General features: G+C 36.9%; 1 protein-coding gene and 1 long non-coding RNA gene across 4 annotated transcripts in view; one reads left to right on the top strand and one right to left on the bottom strand.

The window, feature by feature from the left end:
• LOC145126177 (valine--tRNA ligase, mitochondrial 1-like) overlaps window positions 1-25413 on the top strand; it is a 55348-nt gene that overhangs the window by 18634 nt on the left and 11301 nt on the right. The window contains exons 1-15 of one of the 2 annotated variants that reach the window (XM_079061580.1): window positions 17201-17422; window positions 17587-17743; window positions 17851-17913; window positions 18017-18186; window positions 18299-18371; window positions 18502-18567; window positions 18651-18734; window positions 18824-18901; window positions 19036-19119; window positions 19506-19585; window positions 19772-19829; window positions 19910-20212; window positions 20289-20459; window positions 20539-20738; window positions 21310-21712. In XM_079061580.1, the coding sequence (XP_078917706.1) occupies window positions 17406-17422; window positions 17587-17743; window positions 17851-17913; window positions 18017-18186; window positions 18299-18371; window positions 18502-18567; window positions 18651-18734; window positions 18824-18901; window positions 19036-19119; window positions 19506-19585; window positions 19772-19829; window positions 19910-20212; window positions 20289-20459; window positions 20539-20738; window positions 21310-21712 (2007 nt within the window). In that variant the 5' untranslated portion in view covers window positions 17201-17405. Of the gene's footprint in view, window positions 1-17200; window positions 17423-17586; window positions 17744-17850; window positions 17914-18016; window positions 18187-18298; window positions 18372-18501; window positions 18568-18650; window positions 18735-18823; window positions 18902-19035; window positions 19120-19505; window positions 19586-19771; window positions 19830-19909; window positions 20213-20288; window positions 20460-20538; window positions 20739-21309; window positions 21713-25413 lie in introns of those variants that run through there. The other variant, XM_079061581.1, reaches the window with a different exon arrangement.
• Window positions 14537-17256, bottom strand: LOC145126179 (uncharacterized). Of its 2 annotated transcripts, none has more exons than XR_013716362.1 (4): window positions 17016-17256; window positions 16849-16919; window positions 14946-15030; window positions 14537-14809 (listed from the first exon to the last, which is right to left on the bottom strand). It is a non-coding gene; the product is annotated as an uncharacterized LOC145126179 (long non-coding RNA). The 2 variants fall into 2 exon arrangements; XR_013716361.1 differs by having other exon boundaries at window positions 17021-17256.

Raw genomic sequence — 25413 nt, 5'->3', positions numbered from 1 at the left:
TGTCCCTTTTCATTGCAGTGAAAGCAATCAACGTCAACAGCAGGCTTGGTTTAGGAGTTGGGTTAATGGAAGGAGGCTTCCCTTTACCCTTTCCCTTTCCTTTCTTGGAAGCTTTGCCTTTCCCCTTACCGGTATTATTACCGGTTTTCTTCTTGGAGATTTGACCCTCACGGATCATCAACACTTGATTGTTCCCAGATTTCTTGATGTTTGCCTCAGCATTTTTGAGCATGTTATGAAGCTCATTAATGCTCCTCTCCCAGTCATTCATTATGAAGTTCATCACAAATTGGTTGAATGACTTAGGCAATGAGGCTAGTGTGACATCCCCAAATTCACAGTCATTTAAAAATTTTATTTATGCTTATTTGAAAATCAAAATATCCATTTTAAAGAATAATATTGCGGAATTTGCTCCACGAAAACATGATAAATATATTATCAAAGCATTTCCGAAGAAATGTATTTTGTTTATATTAAAACTTTGGGATGTCATCGTCAATACATAAACATAAGCATAAGCATAAACAGACCATACATTCATTTACACTAGTGATTTACATCTCCTTTAATCTCTCAGTGTAATGTAGCTTCGTAACGACACATGTGATACAAATAAACTGAGTGGGTCGGGTTGGGAAACCTGGTGAGTACATAGGGATTTCAATCCCACAATGTTATATCATATATATTTTAGAACTCACAATATATACAATTTCACCTCATATACGCAATTTTACCCCACCCCGTCGATCCTCACAACGATACGAATCCATACTCACGGATCTAAAATTAATGGCTTTAACTAGTCCATACTCTCGGATCAGGTATGTCAAATCCATGCTCTCAGATCAATGACAAATGATTATGTCCAATCCATACTCTCGGATCTAAAATTAATGGCTTTACCTAATCCATACTCTCGGATCAGGTATGTCAATTCCATGCTCTCAGATCAATGACAAATGATTTTGCCTAATCCATACTCTCGGACTAGGGACGAATGACTATGTCTAATCCATGCTCTCGGATTAATGACAAATTTTAAAGTTCGACCCTCTGTATATATCTCACCCGTACTCATAAGGAGATACTACCTGATATTCATCTCAATTAATTTAGGTTTATTCTGTATCCTAAATTATCATATATTATCAGATATGCTCTTAACACGTATTTCAGGCAATAACAAATATTTCACACACAAACATATATTTAATACTTTAATTAATACTTGTATTAAAATCATGTTCATGAAAACAACTATGCACTCACTTGGCTAGTTAGTGCAGACTAACTATTGTCGTGGCATCAAGCTTAGCATTGATTTCCAACTTATTATCTTGCCGAAACCTTATCTATTTTTATACTCCTTGGTCTCTCAAAACTTCTTTACGATATATTTATTTGTTTTATAGAACAAATAATAGAAACTATTGATTGTTTGCCTATTTATACTCAAAATTTGATTATCCTCCGTACAATCTAAATGCTTAATCATCAGCATTATTAACACGATATCTCAAGAGTTAACACGTGTCCCTCTAAATAAACACGTAATGCCTTTTTATTGTACAATCACATATTTAAACAATGCGTGTTATTTTTAATTAATAAAATACGTACGACCTTTCTTACTTATATTTCTTACACGTATGTTGGTTTGCAATTTACAAATTATAGTAACATTTGTGGTCCCTCAGTTATTCTTGTATTAACACAATATATTCTTCAAGTTACACTATAGCCCCTTAACTATTTATTAATAAAATCATTATACCATTTATAATAAAATCTTATCCAAATTTATAATCAATAACTAACGAAAAGTACCCGGTCAATTATTATCAAAAAACTTGTGTAACGGAAAAATTATCGTTTCACTACTTGGGTTCACCCTTAAATGTATTTAGACCAAATACATCTTATATAGTTTGAGATTTTACAATCGTTACAATTTTCGTTAAGATTATTTATCCTAAATAATCTTCTATTTTTCAATAAGTTTATAACAAGATTTATACAAATATTACATACCAATAATATTTGTCCACATAACACGTATATAATAAATAAGTATTTATATAACCTGTAACGCATACGAAGAAAATTTATCCTATTTGAGGATTTTAATTATTTGATAAAACAAATATTTATTATTATTATCCCCTTAACGTCTAGCCTAATTCTCGGGCGTTACAGCTAGGATCACATCGGTCGCTAGCTCATCCCCAAATGGGAATCCGAGGCGGGCAAGTTACTCAACATAAAATTTCGTTTTGGGTACATGTGCACTCACAGAAGATCATTCGGCCATCTTGCAACCAATGAAAGCATTCAAGGTTTCAAACCTCTCTTGCTTAGCCTGAATTTGAAACATGACTCTCAGTTGTTCAATCATTTCAAGCACTTCATGAAACTCAAAAGTTTTTTGAAGTTTAGGAGTCATAGTTGCAAGCATGATGCAAGCCACTTCGGTTGAATCATTAACATGTTTCGCCTGAGCATCTTTCGATGCTTTAGGAGCATTAGCTGGGAGCTCTTCTGGATAGGTTCATCAAGGCATAGTCCTTTTTTCTCAAGCTTGAGGACAATTCTCAGTTGTCTGAACCAATCAAGAAAGTTGGGTCCACTTAGTTTTTCTTTTTCGAGGATGGATCGGATGGTGAGTGATGAGGTGGTTACAGTTGGGGTAGTCATCTACAAAATAATAAGATTCATTTTAATATCTTTGATATGAATTCTTTTAAAAAATAATTACCCTTCAAATTAAATTTTGAAAAGCTAAGATCCACATCACCCAAAATAACTTGAGGAGGCGACCCACTACTCAAGTAATTTTGTTGATCGGTAGGTTACGATAACCAATTACAACTCTTATGTAATTCTTAGATTTATGGGATCCAAAAACATTAATTTATTTTTATATGACATGTTCATCCCATCCATGCCTCAAAACTCTTATGCTTAGGTGACCTTTATCACATAAGAAATTGATCAAATCATCCATTTAAAAAACATGTGAGTTATATTTCACAAATGGTTAGGTGACCTTTATCCCATAAGCAAATACTAAAAACACCTTGACTATTTTTAACAACTCATATGAATAAGGTGACCCTTAAATCCATATGAACTATACAAAAATTCCAAGTGATTTTTAAATGGATTGCATAGATTTGAAGTTTTGTAAATAAGGGCTTTTATCAATGTTTTATTATTCTAGCATTTTAAAACATTTTGTATCATGAATATTTCATGCATAAAATATTACATGGTACATTTAAAGTGTTTCAAAAACCATAAGGTTGAATTTATTTCATATAAAATTTTACCGGTTAAAATTTTAATTCGACATTATACGGATTGGAACCGGTTTCTAACTTTGTTAATAAAACAACATTTTATTATTAAGTTATGGAGTTTAAATTAAGTTTAAAAATATTTTAAACTTTTTATATCTTTAAAAGTTTGGATACTTTAGAGTTTTAAAATATTTAAAACTCTTTTTAACAAAAACTCAATTTTAACATCTTATGTTGAAACTTTTATATAAAACTCTAAACTCCAAGTTTGATGTTAATTATTTTGTAAAAATGTTTTAGCATGGAAAACATATTTTCAACATTTTATAACAACAAAAATAAACATCATAAGCATGCATTTTAAAATGTATAAACAAAACCATTTTTTAGTAATATTTATTGTGAGCCATCACAACAAATATTAAGTCATTTCCTAAAGGACTTATTAGGACACTTCAAGGTCTTCAAAAGGCTCCATGTTTTCATAAGAACTTCAAGCTCCATCTTGTTACATTTTATAAAAAAAATAAAATACAACTATTCTAAAACTAATTTATTACATATAAAATGAACAAATGAAATAATACCTATTTATCTATTACATCATCATATGAATAAATAAATATCAACCACAAATGTCCTGATGGCTTGTTTATACATAACAAACATATCAAACAAAACAACTCTTTGTTTTTTTCTAAGACACCTTTTATATAACCAAAATGCATGAAAAATGGTTATATAAAAAATAAACACTTTTAACAACAAGTTGTCAAAGAAAACAAATATGGACATTTCTTTAGCCAAAAAGAAATCCATGCTTTTTTTCCAAAAACCAAAGATTATTATAACATAAAAATCATTCTGACATTTAAAAGATGACTCTGATACCACTGAAGGGTTTTTGATGCTTAAAAAGATAGTTTTTCACAGAAACCGGCAACAGAAGCTTTTAAAATTTTTATAAATTTCAAGTGAAGAAACAAAACAAACCATCAAGGATCATTTTAAAGAGGTTAGAATGATGTTACAACAACCATAGGGTGTTTAGAAAATACAACATTTGTAGCCTTTGGACCCTCTTGGATTTGGGGTGTTGAAGTAGATGACAAGAACAAGGAGCTTGATCTTCTCTACAAGTAATCCACCAACAAGAATAAGGTACCAAAATTGCTAGATTTCTTCTTATATAATCTTTTTTCCTTTAAGCCTTAAGCACTTAACCAATAAGTGTAAAAGGAAGACACAAAAGATGAACTCTAAAACCCAAGAACTAACTTCAAGTGAGAGAAAGGGAGAATGCAAGAGAACCTACGGTTCTATGCATGAAAGAGAGAAATATTTTTTTCTTCAAGTTTTGTGATAAAACAACTAGCCTTATGTAATGTGATCATGTTGTGTATTACATGCAAGGTAATGAACAAACATGGGACATCATCCAACATGGGGGGACAAGAATGTTGGAGGTTGACTTTCAATCTCCTTGCCTTGATAACCCACGGTTTTAAGGACAAAAAAGGTCCATTGGATTTTCTAGTTTGTTCACTTAATTAACTAGCTAGTTTGTCAATCTTTGGTGAAAGTGTCCAAAACTTTGTACATGACTTATATATCATACCATATGATATATATATATATATATATATATATATATATATATATATATATATATATATATATAAGCTAGTTAGTCTTTCATTTATTATTATTTTCATAAAACAATAATTTTTCTCTAACTAAATACAAGAATTGAATTTATTTATTAATTATCAAATACTTAATAAATATTCAATAAGTACCAACTTGATAAAGGTGTGACCCTATAGGATCATATATTATTATCAATGTCACTCAATAATGATTCTTGGGCATATAGATCCAACATAATCAACACTGATTTTCAAGATGATGTCCCAAAACCTAAAATCAATCATGAAATCCCTACATCGATGCAAAATCCAGAGGGACTGAGATATAGAATCGAAACCTTAGATTTGTGTCCTATCTTCTTTCTCAGCTCTTGTAACCACCGCTTATCACCACCAGATAAGAGAGAAGAGTTGTCGAAATTTAGATCTACGAATGGAGTATAGATTTGAAATCTAGATGTAAAAGGGTTGTTCATGGCATGCCCTATATCACATATTTAAACAGAGAAGACAAGAGAGGACGACAACGAAGGGAGTTGGTTGTCGGAAATGATACAAGGTGGTTTCCCGAATTGAGAAAAAGGACAAGGAATAGAGAGAGAGAGAGAGAGATGAAAATGATTAAGTTTTTAAATTTTATAATTAATATAATTTAGGGAACGCCAACAACAACTCCCTTCGCTTTCTTCCTCTCTTGTCTTCTCTATTTCAATATGTGATTTAGGGCATGCCATCAACAACCCTTTTACATCGAGATTTCAGATCTATACTCCATTCCCAAATCTAAATTTCGACAACTCTGATCTCTTCTACGGTGGTGATAAGCGGTGGTTGCAAGAGTTGAGAGAGAAGATATGACACAAATCTAGGGTTTTGATTCTACACCAATCCTTCTGGATTTTGCATCGATGTAGGGATTTCATGATTGATTTTACGTTTTCAGACTTCATCTTGAAAAGCTGATTAAAAGTTTTTTATTAGGATTTGGTGTTGATTATAGGTTCTAGTATTAGATTTGGGTTTGAGTTTTAGATATTGGTTATAGTATCAAATTTGGTGTTGACAGGTGGTGGTTGGTTAAGGTGCCTACGGTGAAAGGAGACAGTTGCCCGAATTAAGAAAAAGGACAGTGAATAGAGAGAAAATAAGAGAGAGAGAGAGAGAGAGAGAGAGAGAAATGAAAATGATATAAGTTTTTAAAATTTACAGTTAATCTAATTTAATTGATAAATTCTAAATAAGTGAAAAAAATAAAAATGGCAATATAGTCTTTTAAAAAGAAACGAGGGACTAAACATGTGTAACGTCCGTAGATCCGGGCTAGTCAATTTAGAGATAATAGGGGTCGAAAACGACTTTTTGACAAAAGATTATTTAGAATGAATAATCTTAACCAAGTTGTATAATACGTCTCAAGGGTTCCGTACATATAAAGAACGTCGAAATCCGAGTTATAACGAAGAAGTTATGGTCCGTCGAAGTTTTACGGCAAAACCGGCACAACACCGGGAGACGTAAATAGTGAATTTACGATGGAGAACTTTTTAGCCTTAGAAATCTAAACAAAAGTTGTAGTATACGTTAAACCGAGAACATACAAAAAAAAAAGAACGCCCAAATCTGACTTTGTATGAGGAAGTTATGAATTTTCTAAGATTTGGCTTAGACACAGCCCGAAACTCGAATTTTAGATCGAGCGGTTTTTGGCCTACACGACCTAAATGAGAATTGAAGATCTCATTAATAGGAACTCAACGGTAAAAAGACAGACGAAAACAGAGTCTGTATGTGGAAGTAATGAATTTTACGCGGACATTTAACAGTATAATCTCCTCGTACTGTTAAATTTAAGATCGGTCGAGAATTAGCCTACGGAGTCAAAATGAAAGTTGTAGATCTTATTTTTACCTACGCGTGGATATAAAGAACGTCAAAAACGGAGGTCGTATGTGAAAGTTACGGATTTTAGAAGTCGGAAGTGTGCTGTGCGAAAATGGGTGATGTGGCACAATCTTGGCCATTGCTTTCTCCCCAAATCTTGCCACTAGATGGTGACATGTGGCACCAAGTTCAACCATTTTTCACCCTATAAATAGAACCTCTCACACCCTCATTTTCTTCACACATTTCCCATTCTTTCTTCTCTTTACTCTCTCTCTCTAGAACCTCTCTCTAGCCCCGAAACCCCCCGAAAAGCCTAGGGAACCTCCCTAGCACGAGGCGGAAGCCCCGGAGTGCTCGACGGCTCCGAGAAGAAGAGATTTTCGGCTCGGCAACGCTGCTCCAAGCAAAGCCCAGTTTTCTATAAAACTCGTTGTAAGTGAGCTACGCCTACGCTATTTTTAATATAGCTTTTATTTAATTATAGTAACGTTATTAGGAACTTATAATAAGTACTTGGGCTATTATTATGGGTTATATAAGTATTGTTTAACGCTTATATAATAGTAATAATAGCTAGACTATTAATTAGTCTCGGTGAATAATAGACTAAACTCTAGTGATAATAATACTAGATTTCGTCGAAGGAAATTATTTTTAAGAAGCGAAGCGCTGTCTGAGTTCGGAATCACCACCTTTTCAAGTTAGTGCATGGTCCCTTTCAGCTTACACATAGATATGAAGTATTTTATATAAATTACGTGTTGTGTGTGCATATTATCTGTATTGCTGGATGAACGACTTTATACATGTTTTAAATGATTTAAACTGTATATGTATTTTATATCTACAAAATGTGTTGGGTAAAACATGGGTAGATGAATAGTTGTTGTGTGACAAAATAAAATAATGAGAGGCCTCGATATAGATGTTATTGATGATCCAATCATCTAGCGGAGTATAGATGACGACCACAGACTATTTTAGACAGTCCAGTGGAACGCTAGCAGGCTCGCAACCTGTAGGTGTTTATTTGAACTGTGTGCTCACCAGCAGTACTTCATCCCCCACATGGTTGCTTTATTTGACATGAATTGTTGAGGAACCCCCGAAGCATGTGTTGTCACCCCGATGAAAGTCCTTAGACTAGGTCCCTTGTGTTAGATGTTTTAGGGACGTAAAGTGAGGATAACGGGAACGGGTAATCGGGTTTGTTTGGTTTGATAAAGTTAATAAACTTATTTATTGTGGGTTGAAAACCCTATGTACTTACCAGGTTTCCCAACTTGACCCACTCAGTTTATTTATATCATAGGTGTTGATATGAAGTCACATTACACTGAGAGATTAAGGAGATATAAATCACTAGTGATAATGAATGTAAGTTCTGTTTATGCTTATGTTTCTGTATTGACGATGACATCCCAAATGTTTTAAAATGAATAAAAAATATTTTTCTTCGGAAATGCTTTGATAACGTATTTATCATGTTTTACTGGGAACAAATTCCGCTACATTTTTATTAAAAAAGGTACTCTGATTTTTATAAAGCATAAACAAAATCGGTCTTTTCTGGCCGTGAAAATGGGGATGTCACAGTTAGTATCAGAGCATTAGTTTAAGCGAACTAAGAATATGGATTTATTTCTAGACTTAAACTTAGAATGCTAAGCGATGACCGTGAGGAGTGTGTCTAATATATTTTAGGAAGTACACCTGAATAGACACAAGCACTAGCTTACTTAGGGAAAATGCCTAACATGTTTTTATCTGCTAAATGATTTGTGATGCTTTATGCTATTGTTTGATCGGATCTATGGTCTGTTACCGACCGGATCTAGAAACTTTATGTGTTCAGATTTCTAAACGTTTAATTACGGTATTAGAACTGGCATATAACTTTTCGAAGAAATAGGGAGAATTACACGTCGATCGTAAATAAAATCTTTCCTATCTTAGTTCTTGTCATTGCACACCGAACGTCTGATTTGGTATATAGATCTAGATGGCAAGAACCCGTAGTGGAGCCGGGAATGCAAATGGGAACAGGAATCAACCACCAGTGATTGAACAAATACCTGTTGTAGCAGATGCTCCTGAGCCAATTACAATGGCCGGAGTACAAGCCATGATACGGGCTATGTTGGTTGAACAACGGGAAGAGATGAGGCAAGTGTTGCATGAAAATAGGGACGAACCTACAATGCCAGTTGAACAGCCCGAATTGAACGATGGGCAGTCAGAAGGAGGGAACTACAGTGGGACCGTTGCTCAAGCCAACCCACCAATAGTTCAACAAAACAAACAATATGACGGAGTCGAGAGGAATGGATGCAAGTACAAGGATTTTCTGACTTGCAAGCCATCGACTTTCACTGGAAAGGAAGATCCGATCGGAGTCATGGATTGGATCTCGGAGATGGAGTTAGCTTTCATGACTTGTGGTTGCAGAGGCAAGTTACAGACCACCTTTGCAGTACGTCAATTCCGAGGAGGTGCTGTGCGCTGGTGGAATACCCTGGGGAAGACTCTGAGCCCCAATGAGCCCCTGCAACTGACATGGACAAAGTTTTTGGTGTAAACGCAAGTACTGCTCAGCCCAAAACCTGCTCGAGCTAGAGAACCAGTTCCTGACCTTGAAGAAAGGAAGCATGTCAATTGATGAATACACCAACAACTTCACAGAGAAGATGAAGTTCGCCTTGCGTCTTGTTCCGGATGAGCTGACGAAAATCGACAAGTACACAAAAGGACTTCCATGGGAGTACGCGGTGCCAGTGCGTCAGGCACCTACTCTGGAGGCAGCTATCTGGGCTGCCAAGTCTGTGGAGGATATGATTAAGGGAACAGCTGCCAACAAGATTGAGGTTGGCGAAAAGAGGAAGTTTGAGGGGTCTACGAGGCCCAATAAGAAGATCAAGTCTGGTTCAAAGGAGTTTAGCGGAGGAGGAAACAAAGTGAAATGGTGCGAGAAGTGCAAGAAGAAGCACTTTGGGAAATGTAGCGAAGAAGTGACTTGCTACAAGTGTGGGAAGATCGGACATTACGCCAACGAGTGCACCGCCACCAAAAGGGTGTTTTATGAATGTCGTGAAGAAGGGCACGTTGCTAAGGATTGCCCGAAGAAGAAAGAGGCGGCAAGACCAAACATTCCACCAAAACCGAAGGCAAGAGCGTTCCATATGATCCTTGACGAAGAAGATGAAAATGAAAGGGATCAGGAATGAGGATCTATGAAGTAGTCGTGTAAATAGTACCACGTGGTGTAGCCTATTAGAGACATAGTATAGGTTGAACTTGAATACCTATGTAATCGTTTCAAGGAATAATATAAAACCTTCGTTTTGTTATCTAATGTGTCAAGTTGTTATGTGATTTTCTTGTATGGTGACTTGGGTGAACTGCAAGACAATACTTGGGACGAGTATGAGTAGGTGTGAAAGGTAGTAGAGACATATACTACCGGAAGCATAGGACGCACGCTTGGATCAGGGAAAGTCACAAGGTTACCAAGAAGCTAGTAATTGATACCGTTTTATTCAAATATGTCGTTACCATCGTTTCGGTAATGACTAAGAGGATGATTGTTATTCCGACCCTAGTGGTCATATCGAATTGAGTCTGACTACGATAAGTATGTTACGTGGTTCAGAGAACCAAGTTTGATGTAGCATCTGACTTAAGTTGGAAGATTGAAATAAAAGATAATCAAAGCGATCGGTAGAGGTATCGCGATAGTTGCTTGTAGCTAGAAATGCTACCTTTTAAGATGTGATTAGAACATGAAGAAATGTATAGTCTGTTCTGGAAGACTCTAAGAGACCTGAGTCTAAGCGTGGGAACATACGATGATAAGTCATTAGATAATGACACATCGGTCCATTTTAGTAATAAAATAACTTATCTTAAGTTTGTTAAGAAGAAGAAGCAGTCTCCAGTAAGGATCGAGATTGTGACTTGAAGGTCATAATTTGGAGTCTAACGTGAGATAGGGAGCAAGTGCAAGATCGAGCACCGCCTGCAATCAAGAAGTCTTAGAGTTAGATATTCGTTCGAAGAAACATCAAAGTTGCGGTTATTACTTAGGATGAAGAGATAACGTATGGAGTCATCATGTGAGCCCTGTTTCGTTGATGATTCCGGGACGTAATCATCCTAAGGGGGAGATAATTGTAACGCCCGTAGATCCGGGCTAGTCAATTTAGAGATAATAGGGGTCGAAAACGACTTTTTGACAAAAGATTATTTAGAGTAAATAATCTTAACCAAGTTGTAGAATACGTCTCAAGGGTTCCGTACATATAAAGAACATTGAAATCCGAGTTATAACGAAGAAGTTATGGTCCGTCGAAGTTTTACGGCAAAACCGGCACGACACCGGGAGACGTAAATAGTGAATTTACGATGGAGAACTTTTTAGCCTTAGAAATCTAAACAAAAGTTGTAGTATACGTTAAACTGAGAACATACAAAAAAAAAAGAACGCCCAAATCTGACTTCGTATGAAGAAGTTATGAATTTTCTAAGATTTGGCTTAGCAGTGCACAGCCCGAAACTCGAATTTTAGATCGAGCGGTTTTTGGCCTACGCGACCTAAATGAGAATTGAAGATCTCATTAATAGGAGCTCAACGATAAAAAGACAGACGAAAACAGAGTCTGTATGTAGAAGTTATGAATTTTACGCAGACATTTAACAGTATAATCTCCTCGTACTGTTAAATTTAAGATCGGTCGAGAATTAGCTGACGGAGTCAAAATGAAAGTTGTAGATCTTATTTTTACCTACGCGTGGATATAAAGAATGTCAAAAACGGAGGTCGTATGTGAAAGTTACGGATTTTAGAAGTCGGAAGTGTGTTGTGCGAAAATGGGTGATGTGGCACAATCTTGGCCATTGCTTTCTCCCCAAGTCTTGCCACTAGATGGTGACATGTGGCACCAAGTTCAGCCATTTTCACCCTATAAATAGAACCTCTCCCACCCTCATTTTCTTCACACCTTTCCCATTCTTTCTTCTCTTTACTCTCTCTCTCTAGAATCTCTCTGTAGCCCCGAAACCCCCCGAAAAGCCTAGGGAACCTCCCTAGCACGAGGCGGAAGCCCCGGAGTGCTCGACGACTCCGAGAAGAAGAGCTTTTCGGCTCGGCAACGCTGCTCCAAGCAAAGCCCAGTTTTCTATAAAACTCGTTGTAAGTGAGCTACGCCTACGCTATTTTTAATATAGCTTTTATTTAATTATAGTAACGTTATTAGGAACTTATAATAAGTACTTGGGCTATTATTATGGGTTATATAAGTATTGCTTAACGCTTATATAATAGTAATAATAGCTAGACTATTAATTAGTCTCGGCGAATAATAGACTAAACTCTAGTGGTAATAATACTAGGTTTCGTCGAAGGAAATTATTTTTTAAGAAGCGAAGCGCTGTCTGAGTTCGGAATCACCACCTTTTCAAGTGAGTGCATGGTCCCTTTCAGCTTACACATAGATATGAAGTATTTTATATAAATTACGTGTTGTGTGTGCATATTATCTGTATACGTGCTATCTATGCTGGATGAACGATTTTATACATGTTTTAAATGATTTAAACTGTATATGTATTTTATATCTACAAAATGTGTTGGGTAAAACATGGGTAGATGAATAGTTGTTGTGTGACAAAATAAAATAATGAGAGGCCTCGATATAGATGTTATTGATGATCCAATCATCTAGCGGAGTATAGATGACGACCACAGACTATTCTAGACAGTCCAGTGGAACGCTAGCAGGCTCGCAACCTGTAGGTGTTTATTTGAACTGTGTGCTCACCAGCAGTACTCCATCCCCCACATGGTTGCTTTATTTGACATGAATTGTTGAGGAACCCCCGAAGCATGTGTTGTCACCCCGATGAAAGTCCTTAGACTAGGTCCCTTGTGTTAGATGTTTTAGGGACGTAAAGTGAGGATAACGGGAACGGGTAATCGGGTTTGTTTGGTTTGATAAAGTTAATAAACTTATTTATTGTGGGTTGAAAACCCTATGTACTCACCAGGTTTCCCAACCTGACCCACTCAGTTTATTTATATCATAGGTGTTGATATGAAGTCACATTACACTGAGAGATTAAGGAGATATAAATCACTAGTGATAATGAATGTAAGTTCTGTTTATACTTATGTTTCTGTATTGACGATGACATCCTAAATGTTTTAAAATGAATAAAAAATACTTTTCTTCGGAAATGCTTTGATAACGTATTTATCATGTTTTACTGGGAACAAATTCCGTAACATTTTTATTAAAAAAGGTACTCTGATTTTTATAAAACATAAACAAAATCGGTCTTTTCTGGCCGTGAAAATGGGGATGTCACAACATGCTTTTGGGACACTTAAACGGAAACCATTAACGACTAACGGCGATAGGGACTAACCGTGTAAGGAATGGAAACACAGGGACAATCTGAGTTAAGTTTTAAAAATAGGGACTAAACGTGCTTTTTAGTACCTAACCAAGGGACGATTCGTGTAATTTACTCTAATAATAATAATAGTATGATTTGTGAAGCAATTTGATACATACATGGCATAGACACTAGGGATGAAAGTGGGTCCAAACTCGGACCTGATGGACTCGGACCCGAAAAACCCGGAACCAGTTAACGAAATTTTTTAGAACCGGAAACAGGACCGGTATATAGGAACCGATTCCGGTTCGGTTCCGGGTACGGTACCGGATAAAAGTGGGTCTAGAACCGAAAAACCCGGAAACATCGAAGTGGGTAGGTTGGAACCGGATAAAGTGGGTTTGGAACCGGAAAACCAGAAAAAACCGGATTTTTTTGGCAATTACTTACTACTTAGTAGGTTGAACTTTAAAATTTTTCATATTGATATCCCGACTTTGGGAGACTTTAAGTCATTCAATATGAAACCAAAATTGACAAAATTATAGTCTAAAATCATGTACAAACTCTAAACTACACTCCGGAAAAAACCGCATGCCAATCCAACTTTAAAAAAATGAGATATGCATGTGTTAATGTTTTCACAAAATACAAAGTACAAAAACAAATAGCTAAAAATTTGAAAATTTTCTGCTTTAATATCCCGACTTCGGAGGACTGTAAGTCATTGAATATTAAACCAAAAATGACAAAACTATAGTCTAAAATCATGTACAAACTCTAAACTACAAGCTGGAAAAAACCGTATGTCAATCCGACTTCAAACGAAATAGATATGCATGTTTTAAAACTTTCACAGAATACAAAAAAGCTGAAAAACTAAAAACTTCCAGCTTTGATATCTCGACTTTAGGGGACTGTAAATCAATGACTATAAAACTAAAAATGACAAATTTATAGTCTAAATTCATGTACAAAATCTAAACTACACGTTGGTAAAAACCGTATGTCAATCCAAGTTAAAACAAATAAGATATGCATGTTTTAAACGTTTCACAAAAACCAGTTCCGGCCCCTAAAAGTGGTTCCGGTTCTTAGACCCGGTTTACCCGGACCCGATGAACCCAAACCCGGATTACCCGGAACCCGGATAAAGCCAATTTTTAAACCCAGAACCGAACCGGTTCTATATATTTCGGTTCTAACGGTTCCGGTTCCGGTCCGATTTTGGTTCCGGTCCGGTTTTAAATCTCATCCCTAATAGACACGGTACCTCCTTAGAAAGAATTAAGAATTACATATCAAGATATCATTTTTATAGTTCATTTTCAATGTTGAATTTGTAGTAAAATACACCAATAACTCTTTCTTTTATGGTTTTGTTCATACACATCGACATAGATGCTTCTACTATGACTTCATTCATAAACCAAGAACAAAGCTACCAAGAATCGCAATATATAAACGCCAATTAAACTAGAAGTTTTTATTAAAAAAACCCATGAATAACGCTAAAGCACCCAACCTCTTAAACTCAATGAATAACACTTAAAGCTTCAAGAACAGAGGCAACACCTTCAAAAGAATTCACATCAGCACTTTTCATCATATCGATATATTTTAAAATTTAAGAACAGGGGAAGTACCTTCAAATGATTTTGCAAAATTCCAAAGAAACTTACAGTTATAAATTCAAGAATAAGGGAAGTACCTTCAAATGATGTTGGAGTAACAAATAAATATGAAAAACGGAAGGTTAAAGCCCTCTTCATCAGATCCATATAACAACCCTGAAACTGAAAAATCAAAAGCTTTAAAAATGAAATAGATATGTAAACCGTAAAGATAAATAAAAACAAACAATATGAAAATACTGAAAAGGCAGGATACAAATAGACGATACGAACCAAAAAAAATTATCCCCTATATGCATTTATGATATTTTCATTAATTTTAGTGACAATTTAGTTTAAAAATATGAAGGGAATAAAATCGGAATAGAAGTATAAAAGATATGAAGGGAATCGAATTATCACATTTTCCACATTTGATATGTCAGGCTTCTCAAAACGGACAAATTACACGAATGGTCCATGTGGTTTGAGGTTATCTGTGCCTTTGGTCCCTAATATTATTTTTTAACCCAGATAGTCCTTACTGTATGATTTTGTTGCATCTTTGGTCCCTTTCAGACCTAAAACGACTAGTTTGACCTCATCAATTTTGTTTAAATTTATTTCTTATTATTTTTTAAAATAAATTCGAAAATAACTAGGGTCCACCCCACACACACACACAAAAAATAAAACGACGATTCCTTTCCCCTTCTTCAAAGCCAACGACTATCACCACAACTTCACCGGCCATCCCTGTCTTCTCTCCGATGTCGTCTTCCTCGTCACTTGCCGTCAGAGCTGCTAAATCACCACCGCCATCATTTGAAGAGTCATAGTCCAATCCCTAAATCAGCACCGTTGGAGGTTCTAAATCACTACCACCATCTTGTTGTTGAAATCAACCACTGTTACTGAAATCAGGCTTCCACCCACCTAAATCACCACCTTCAGAGGTTTTAAAACATCACCACATCGCTGATACTCTAATTTTGTTTTTGAAATCAACCACTGTTGCTTCAATCGGTTTTTTTTCTAAAACCTACGAGAATGATTTCAAGAGATTTAGAATGTGGGAAGAAGATATGCAGATGCAAATGCAAGGCAAGAGAGGGGGTGGGTGATGTATGTTTTCGGTGAAGACAGATGGTAGAGGAGGAAGACAGATGAGTGATGTATCTTCTCCACCTCACTACAGATCAATAATCGTTTATCTGACCACCGTTCCCATCTTTCTTTCAAATACAACCCTCAATTTTTGCGTTTTAATTTCTTGGTGAGGGTTTGGCTTCTGAGAAATCCCAGATAGGTTGTGATTTTGTGAATGATTTTGTATGTAAAATCCTAGTCCTAGTTCTGCAAATCGATGCTCCTATATGATTCGTGTTTACTTTTTCTGGTGAATTTGTTTGGATTTATTTTGATTTGCTGTTTGGTTTATATTTTTAGCATGATTTTGGTTTATTTTTTAGCACAATTTTTCTAGGCATCGAAGGGGGTTGAGCATCAGATCGGGTCTATTTGTTTATAACAAGAGGTGGGTTATGGTTAAAGGGTGAGGGGATGAAGGTGGGTCCAAATGGTGGTGTTATAGGGTTTTATCTTTCGGTTTTAGGTGGCGGTTGGTGATGGTTGATGGTGGCTGATGGTGGCCGGTTTCGGTGATCGGTGTGGGAGTAGTCGGAGTGCTTGCCGGAGGGGAGTAGAGTGAGAATGAGAGTGGGTCCACTTGTCAATAAATCGATTATATTATTTTCATTAATTAAAAAAGTATTAAAATAATTAGAAAAATATATATTAAGGGCATTATAGTCATTTCCTATGAGGTAGGGACTTACTCCGTAACAAAATAAAAACATATGGACTTTCCGAGTGCAAAAAAAAAAGATAGGGACCAAACACGAAATTTTAGCAAACCCAGTGACGATTTCAGTAATTCGTTCTCTCAAAACAAATGTCGTATAAAATATAAAAGAGAATTTAGCATCTTCAAGAACTAACCTTTTGAACCTCCACGCAGTTGAAGACCATTTAAAAAGCGTCTAATAAGCCTCATGTTTGTCAGGTCAATGCTGCAAAAAAAAAAAAAAAAAAAAAGCTGTTAGTTACCTCTGTTGACAAAAACGTTCAGGTGAGTTTTGGGTGAGGATCAAAGAAGGTAATATAACTATACATGGGGACTGATCCAACTTCCTTCTTAACCTTCGCCAACAGCTACATGGTTGTGGTGATGGCGTTCAGAGTGGTGGAGGTGTTCAGGATGGTGGTGGTGGTCGCCAACAGTGCATCCCATTTTCTGTCCAGCCCTAGCGCATAGACACACAGGCCATCTGGGAAGTTGGATGACGGATGCGATGGTGGAGGTACGGTGGCTAATTTATTGCTTGTAGAGAAAGGGAGATATTTTTGAGAGAGAGAGAGTGTGTGTGTGTGCGCGCGCGCATCTTCTCGGAAGAAAATAGGCATGAGATGGTGGGAAACAGGGAAGGAAGGAACACGGGGGAGAAGAAGTCAAAAACAACCACTGTATCACACACTGTAGCGAACACTGGAGCTTGATGTGCTCTTATCTACAGTATACTAACATTTTGACAAAGTTTAATTTTTATAATGCTTATTTGCTTAGCTGCTTTTTCTTAGGAAGCATTAGATTCAATCGATTTTGTTGTTAAAAGGTATCCCATATGTGTTTTAGGCTAATACGATATGTGTTTTAGGCTAATACGATAAAAACGTCAGGGCAAAGAGAACGCAAATTGGATTTTCATCAGCCGCTTCAGGAGGAGAAACTATTGTAAGTTCCACCGCAGCCACCAGCATGATCACAAACACAAATCCGGATCTGCTTCTTTCCGAGGAGGAACTTGAGAAGAAGAAGAAGAAGAAAGAAGAGAAGGTGTCTCCTTTTACTTTTTCAACTCCACTCGATTCTACTTACGCTTTCTGATATTAACTTTGTATGGAGTAGGAACTCAAGTTCATTTTGTTTTCTTTTGTAATCAGGCAAAAGAGAAAGAAATGAAAAGGTTGAAGGCTGCACAAAAAGCGGAAGCAGCCAAACTTAAGGTAATCTTAGATTGTTAAGCAGTATAGTTATAGTATCTTACTTTACTGAATTTCTAATGATATTAGTTTAATGATCAATTGATTTAATTGATACACATTTAAGGCACAACAAGGGCCTTCTATCTCAAAAGCCAGTAAGAAGAAAACAGTAAGAGCAGATGCAAGTGAAGAGAATCCAGAAGACTATATAGATCCAGAAACACCTTCTGGTGATAAGAAAAAACTTTCTCAACAAATGGCAAAGCAATTCTCTCCTGTTGCGGTGGAGAAATCGTTAGTTTTCCTATGAATTCCTTTTCTTTTACAACATCATTTAGCTCAAATTTCATTGATAAATACTTTTATCAGTAATCTTATTCCTTATTTTAAAATTACTCATTGCTAGATGGTATGCATGGTGGGAGCAATCAGGTTTCTTTGAGGCAAATTCCAGCAGCTCTAAACCTCCTTTCACTATTGTGAGTCTCTACCACTTAACTTCTGCTATTTCATAAGTTTCCATAAATATTCATTAACAGAGATGCTCTGTAGATCTTTTTAGATGCTCTGTAATTTGGTTATGGATGTCTTATTTATGTGTAAATACAGGTTCTTCCACCTCCTAATGTGACTGGAGCTCTACACACTGGTCATGCTTTAGCTGCTGCTATCGAGGTTTCATGACTTACCCTCATCTTTAATCAAATTTACAATTCTTTCCTTTTTTCAATTTTATTTGATATTGATTATCATTGTAGGATACAATTATTCGTTGGAGGAGAATGTCAGGATACAATACCTTATGGGTTCCTGGAATGGATCATGCAGGAATAGCAACTCAGGTTCAGTTTACTTTTTAAGGAATAAATATTACTATCATTACATATACTGTTAGTTTTCTTATGTTTATCTAACAAAGTTTCATTGACAGGTGGTAGTGGAGAAGAAAATCATGAGAGAGAGAAAAATGACACGTCATGATGTGGGAAGAGAAAAGTTTGTAGAGGAAGTGAGTTTGACTTCACATGTTATATCTTGCTTTCAAAGTGACATTATTTAGTATTTATCATCAATTTGGAAGATAACATGTTAATTGTTAAACTTAACTTCAAAGATGTTGTGTTGTTTTGGTATGAATGATAGGTATGGCAATGGAAAGAGGAATATGGTGGGACCATATGGAAACAACTCAGGCGTTTGGGTGCATCTCTAGATTGGTCACGTGAGGTAAAACCTAAGGAGTGGAATGGAATCGTTGATTCCGATGGAATGAGAAAAAGTGTTTGTTTTGTATTATGGAATCGAATGGACTATTCATGAAGGAATATGATATTCCTTCAAAATGATTGATTTTTCTATCCTTGGATAGGGTTTCCTCGTTTCATCATGGGATGAAATAAAAAGTTGCAATGCAGCCTGTTTTTATTATGTAATCTAATGATATAAATCTTTTTTGAGAAGACTCGAAATATTAGGTAAACTACTTTTATTTTTCCAAAGATAACTATAAGATATATTTGATATCTATTTCATTTGAGGTTTTGATGATCTTTCATTATGTTTAATTTCTTATATGTATAACAAGCTTATAAATTTTTGTTTAATAATGGCAGTGCTTTACTATGGATGAGAAAAGATCAAATGCTGTAACAGAAGCTTTTGTCAGGCTTTATAAGGAGGGTCTTATTTATAGGTAATATTCAAATCAACAAAGTTCAATATCATTTCAGTCATCTTTGGTGTTTTTTCAAGGGTTTTGAGCATTTTTACTTAGCCCATATTTTCATTTAACAAAAGCTTTATTTTCCCTCAAGTTTTTGTTAATTGACATCTCATTTTATAATTTAACTTTTCGGATACCCTTTTGCCTTTTCTTCAGAGACCTAAGGCTAGTCAACTGGGATTGTGTCTTGAGAACTGCAATATCTGACATTGAGGTACACCATAAATCCTTTCTCTCATCATTTATACACATCAATTACTTTCATTTTACATTTCTACCCCTGCATTTTTACAGGTGGACTACATTGATATCAAAGAGAAGACACCTCTAAAGGTCCCTGGGTACAAAAACATGGTGGAATTCGGTGTTTTAACCTCTTTTGCATACCCTTTAGAAGAAGATCTTGGAGAAATCATAGTGGCTACAACTAGAGTTGAAACAATGCTTGGAGATACTGCTATTGCTGTTCATCCTGAAGATCCAAGATACACTCATCTTCATGGAAAGTTTGCTTCTCATCCTTTTAATGGCAGAAGACTTCCTATAGTTTGTGATGCTATTCTTGTTGACCCTAAATTTGGAACTGGTGCTGTAAAGGTAATAAAAACCCTAAACCCTAAAAACATTTTTAACCATATCTTTTTGTTTTAATGGTGTTTAATTGTTTATGCAGATAACTCCAGCACATGATCCGAATGATTTTGAAGTTGGAAAGAGACATAAACTTGAGTTCATTAACATTTTTACTGATGATGGGAAGATAAACAGTAATGGAGGTTCAGGGTTTGTAGGGATGCCACGTTTTGAAGCTCGTGTGGCAATAACTGAGGCTTTGAAGTCTAAGGTATTCCTTTCTTAACTTTTTGTCGCATCCCAAAAAGACGTGAATACCCTTCTTATCCTTGTCATGTGTATGAATACAGGGGCTTTATAAAGGGGAAGAAAAGAATGAGATGCATTTAGGTGTTTGTTCTAGAAGCAATGATGTGATTGAACCTATGATTAAGCCTCAGTGGTATGTCAACTGCAATGGTATTGCTAAAGAAGCTCTTGATGCTGTAATGGATGAAAATAACAAGAAAATTGATATTCTTCCAAAGCAGTATGCTGCTGAATGGAAAAGGTCACCTTCTTGAGTTTTTCATTCTACCTTTAAATTTTCATTTTTAGCTTCATTTTTCTTTGTTGGTTTCATGGATTGTCCTTTCATGCCTAACATCTATACAAAATACTATTATTAGGGTTAAATAAGAGAAAGGGTTAATTTCATAAAAGACCTTATATTTTGTGTTTTTTCCCGATTAAACCTCAGCTTTATTTTTTGTCTGTAAAAGACCTTGTATTTTTTCACTTTTTCTAAAAAAAACCCTCAACTTTGTCTTTTTTTTTCCGAAAAAAACCCTCAACCTTCTAACTGCTCCCAAATAAACCCTCAATTTTTTTAGTTTTTCTCGAAAAAAACCTCATATTTTACAATTTTTTTTTGGAAAAAAATGACTAAAAGGGCTAGATCAAAATGAATAACTACAATGTCTTTTTCAGGCCAAAAACACAAAATATAAGGTCTTTCATGAGATTAACCCTAAAAGAAACGACAACATACTTCCATTGCTTTGTTTATTTTAGAATTCTACTTTATTTCTTACTACAACATTTAAACTTTATTAATTAATTTAAAAATTTTGATTTTACAGATGGCTTGAGAACATTCGTGATTGGTGTGTATCAAGGCAACTTTGGTGGGGCCACCGAGTTCCTGCATGGTATGTGACATTGGAGGATGATAAACTGAAGGAGCTTGGAGCATACATGGATCATTGGGTGGTTGCTAGGGATGAGAAAGAGGCTGAAGGGGAGGCTAAAAAGGTCTTTTCAGGAAAAAAGTTTCAATTGACTCAAGATCCTGATGTTTTGGACACCTGGTTTTCTTCAGGGCTTTTCCCATTATCTGTATTGGGGTGGCCTGATGATACTCAAGATTTCAAGACTTTTTATCCAACTGTTGTTCTTGAAACTGGGCATGACATTTTGTTCTTTTGGGTTGCTCGTATGGTGATGCTTGGGATGAAATTAGGGGGCGATGTACCTTTCCAAAAGGTTAGTTAAGTTTTTAAAACTGTAACATCCCAAAATTTCAAGGTAAAAATTTCATTTTTAATACAATCAAAACACCCATTTATCTTTAAAATGAACACTTGAAGTATTTCATAATAAAACAATTATTAGAGTACAATCCCAAAATCACAAAGTTACCGAAAAACATGGGTGTATGCGGTGCGATCAAGTCGGGTCCTTCCCTTTTGAACTGGAAGTACCTGAAACAATAAACCATAAGCACAAAGCTTAGTGAGTTCCCCAAAATACCACATACCATACATACAATAGGGAATGCTATGTGTCAACCATAGTCTTGTCATTATGTCATAGGCAATATCATGGTTTTTCCTTGCAAGTCGGGGCCAAAATCCTAGGTCTCACAGACAAGTGTCAAGAGCCACCTCCTAGTCTTTCATGCAAGCATCACAAAGACAAAAAGCATACATTCTACAACTAACAATCTACTTAACTGTCAGGGTCCGAACCCTGATCTTGCATACAGATTTGTCAGGGGCCACCTCTTGGTCTTTCAAAAAGCCAATGGGCCGGCATTGGTGCCTTCGACCCATAGATACAGTGAAGAGACTCACCTTAGACTGTTGAAACCCACAGATAACTCTCTGGCTGCAGATTCGCTAAAATCCTTGCGCTATCAATCACAAAATAACATCCAATTAAATAATTGGATCTCGACTCACACTAAGAGTCCAAATTAGGGTAAAAGTCCTTTTTACCCTTTCTCGAACTTGGCCGAAGGCTAATGCCCAATCCAATTGTCCAAAAAACCCAAAATCTAAAATAATCACCCAAAGGCCAATTATGACCCAATTTTCAAACTGGGCCCAAAACCCATCATGGGCCTAATCTGAGAATGCCTAATATTCTAAAAGGCCCAAAATATCCATTGGTGGTCAAACTTTTGGTCAGTGGTCAAAGGTCAAAAGGTCAACAAATCAAGAAAGCCCAAACAGACTGAGTACGCCCTGCATACTCAGTTGGTACGCCTTGCGTACAATGAGTTGACCCAGTACGCGGGGCGTACCTCCTACACGCTGCGTACCAGGAGGTACGCTCCGCGTACACACACTGCTCACAATCCACTTAGAAAAAGTCTTAATCGCTTAAGCCAAAATGTCCGATACTCAGAACTTGTTCCAAATAATGCCTTAATCCATAAAGTCTTCGACTTTGAGCTTTTGCATGGCTCAAAGGGTCCCAATCCAAGTTCTAACTTTACAACTTCAACAAAGGAACTAATACTCATACATGGGTTGATATTATCCATCAAGATTGCATTTTTATGCATTTGGGACACCTAAAACATCCGGATCTAGGGACCAAACTCCTGGAGCAAACTCATTCTCATAAAGACAACCAAAGAGACCAAAATGTGCCACAAATAATCCAAAACTAGATCCACCCAAAAGAGATGACAAGATTTTGCTACCGCCACCACCATCTTTTTGCTACCGTTCCTTCCCTAGCAACGGTAGTGATTGAACCCGAAGGTTCTTCCATAGACGATCGTCGATCCCACCATATCAAATGCTAACACAATTGATCTCTGACTTCGTTGGAGAACTATCCTGTTAATCCGACCAAAGTCCTTCCAACGATACTCCTGGATTGACCACATCAATGAACCGGAACAACAACCGAACAAACTGAAACCCGCTTAGTAAGATCTGACCTACCACTGACCCATGGCATGCAAAATGGCATATAACAATTCTTAATGATATACCCAAACAATAACAGAGAACTAAACCAAATATAATGCTTACCCAAACCGATATAAAATCCCAGAGCGATATAATTATAGATAATAATCAAGAAGAAGCAAAAGATAACATACCCGCAATAGCACCTACTGAAACCTTGGCCTCCCCTGACTGACACTGCAATGCTCAGTTCCTCTCTGCTGGCACTCCTGCCCTACCCTGCCCTCACGACCATCAGTGATCCTCAAAGTAACCGGTGACGATGGATTGATTGTCTGGGTTTGATATGTTTATATGAATATATGGATATGTTTGGATAGGGTTCTGCTATTCAGAAATAGACGAGCTATTTCAACAGAAGAAGATTGAGAACAACTCAAATCTTATAATCATATAAACATATCCATATATTCATATAAACATGTCCACTTGGTTGCAGTGTAAACATAATAGGCTTGTCCCCTAAGGACAATCCCGACTGACATGACCAACCATTCCACACTAGTAGCAGCTCATGCCCCTAGAACGACAAACCCCATTGTGCTGCTTCCCGCACGTGCTGCACTGACCCCGGCCCTGCTGGCCCCTCAATCGTTGATCTAAAGTCTTGAATCACTTCGCAGGACCCTCAACTGTCTGCACATGCTCTGGCTCTCTTCCCTAAATGCTCCAAATCGATCTTCCGCTCTCGGGTTCTAGAAATCATATCATCCATGGTCTTGCACCCTGAATACTCACGAACTCCCTGATTTCATCCTTCAGCATATCATGACACCTTACCTTCTTCATTTCCTCATCCGTTGCATACTGCGGAACCAATAAAGCCCTCTCTCGGAACTTGGCAGTGATCTCTGCCGTAGTCTCCGTAGTTTGACGAAGGTCCTGAAACTCCCTCGCCTACTGCTGAACCTCAATAGCTGGTGCGAACTCATCCCTAAACCGGGTCACAAACTTATCCTAAGTCACCGTCTCCAGGGTTTCGCCTCCCAAAGCGAAGTCTACCTCCTCCCACCAATCTCGGGCTCTGTCTTTCAGAAGACAGGAGGCAAATCTGACATTCGACCCCTCGGGACAGAAACTCGTCTTGAATGCGTTAGCCATATCCGCTAACCATCTCTTACTGGCAATGGGGTCCTTCTCCCCAAAGAACGCGGGAGCTCCACAAGCACGGAACTCACGGAAAGAAAGAGTGTGAGCTCCAACAATAGTCATAACCTCGCACGAAACGCGCCCAGACGCTCATCCAAAATCTCCAAAATCCCCTCCTTGACCGTTCCAAATATCATAGGAGTCTGCTCCACAATACCGCGGGTAATCTCCGACGAGATGAACTCCCGCATCTGCTCACTAATCGGCTTAGTACCTGCACCTGAGCCGGAACCAGAACCTGAACCTTTTTCCTGAGTGCTCATCACCATACTGAAAAAACAACATGCAAATGATCAGAATATACCCAAGGATCCTTATCCCACAGGTTTCCTAGATTCTCCGAAACTTTCCCCGATTCGAGTATGGATCCTGTGCTTTCAGTAGTGCGGACCCAATACTACCTTCCACACCTATCCATACTTTCCTCAAGAATCATCCCAAAGCCTCTAAGTCACATTCTCAAACTGATATTCCAAATGATCGCTAAGCAGCGCAACTAAACCCACTGAAGCACTTCCTAGGCTTTCCTAGGTTCCCGACCTCACCCTGCCATCAGTTGTTGAAGAACTCCCCATAATGTCAGTTAGCCACTTCATGAATACAATCACATGCAACAAAGCTTAGATAATCCTTCGAGTAACAAACTCATCCCGACAACGGTTGGACTCAGACAAGAGCTGTGCAATAGGGTCAAATCTATCACTTTGATATTGTTTAACCTATGCAACATGTGACTTGACATATACACTTGGTAGCTAACCCACATCACTAGGAGTCCCACAAAGCACAAAGCAAGCAGCATTCTGGCACAGGAAAAAAATCTAACCAACA

The sequence above is a fragment of the Lactuca virosa genome, chromosome 7 (assembly GCF_052849685.1).
Source record: "Lactuca virosa cultivar CGN04683 chromosome 7, Lactuca_virosa_CGN04683_v6, whole genome shotgun sequence".
NCBI lineage: Eukaryota > Viridiplantae > Streptophyta > Magnoliopsida > Asterales > Asteraceae > Lactuca > Lactuca virosa.
Note: the sequence above shows the minus strand (reverse complement) of the source record. Positions and strands in the feature narration are given on the sequence as shown.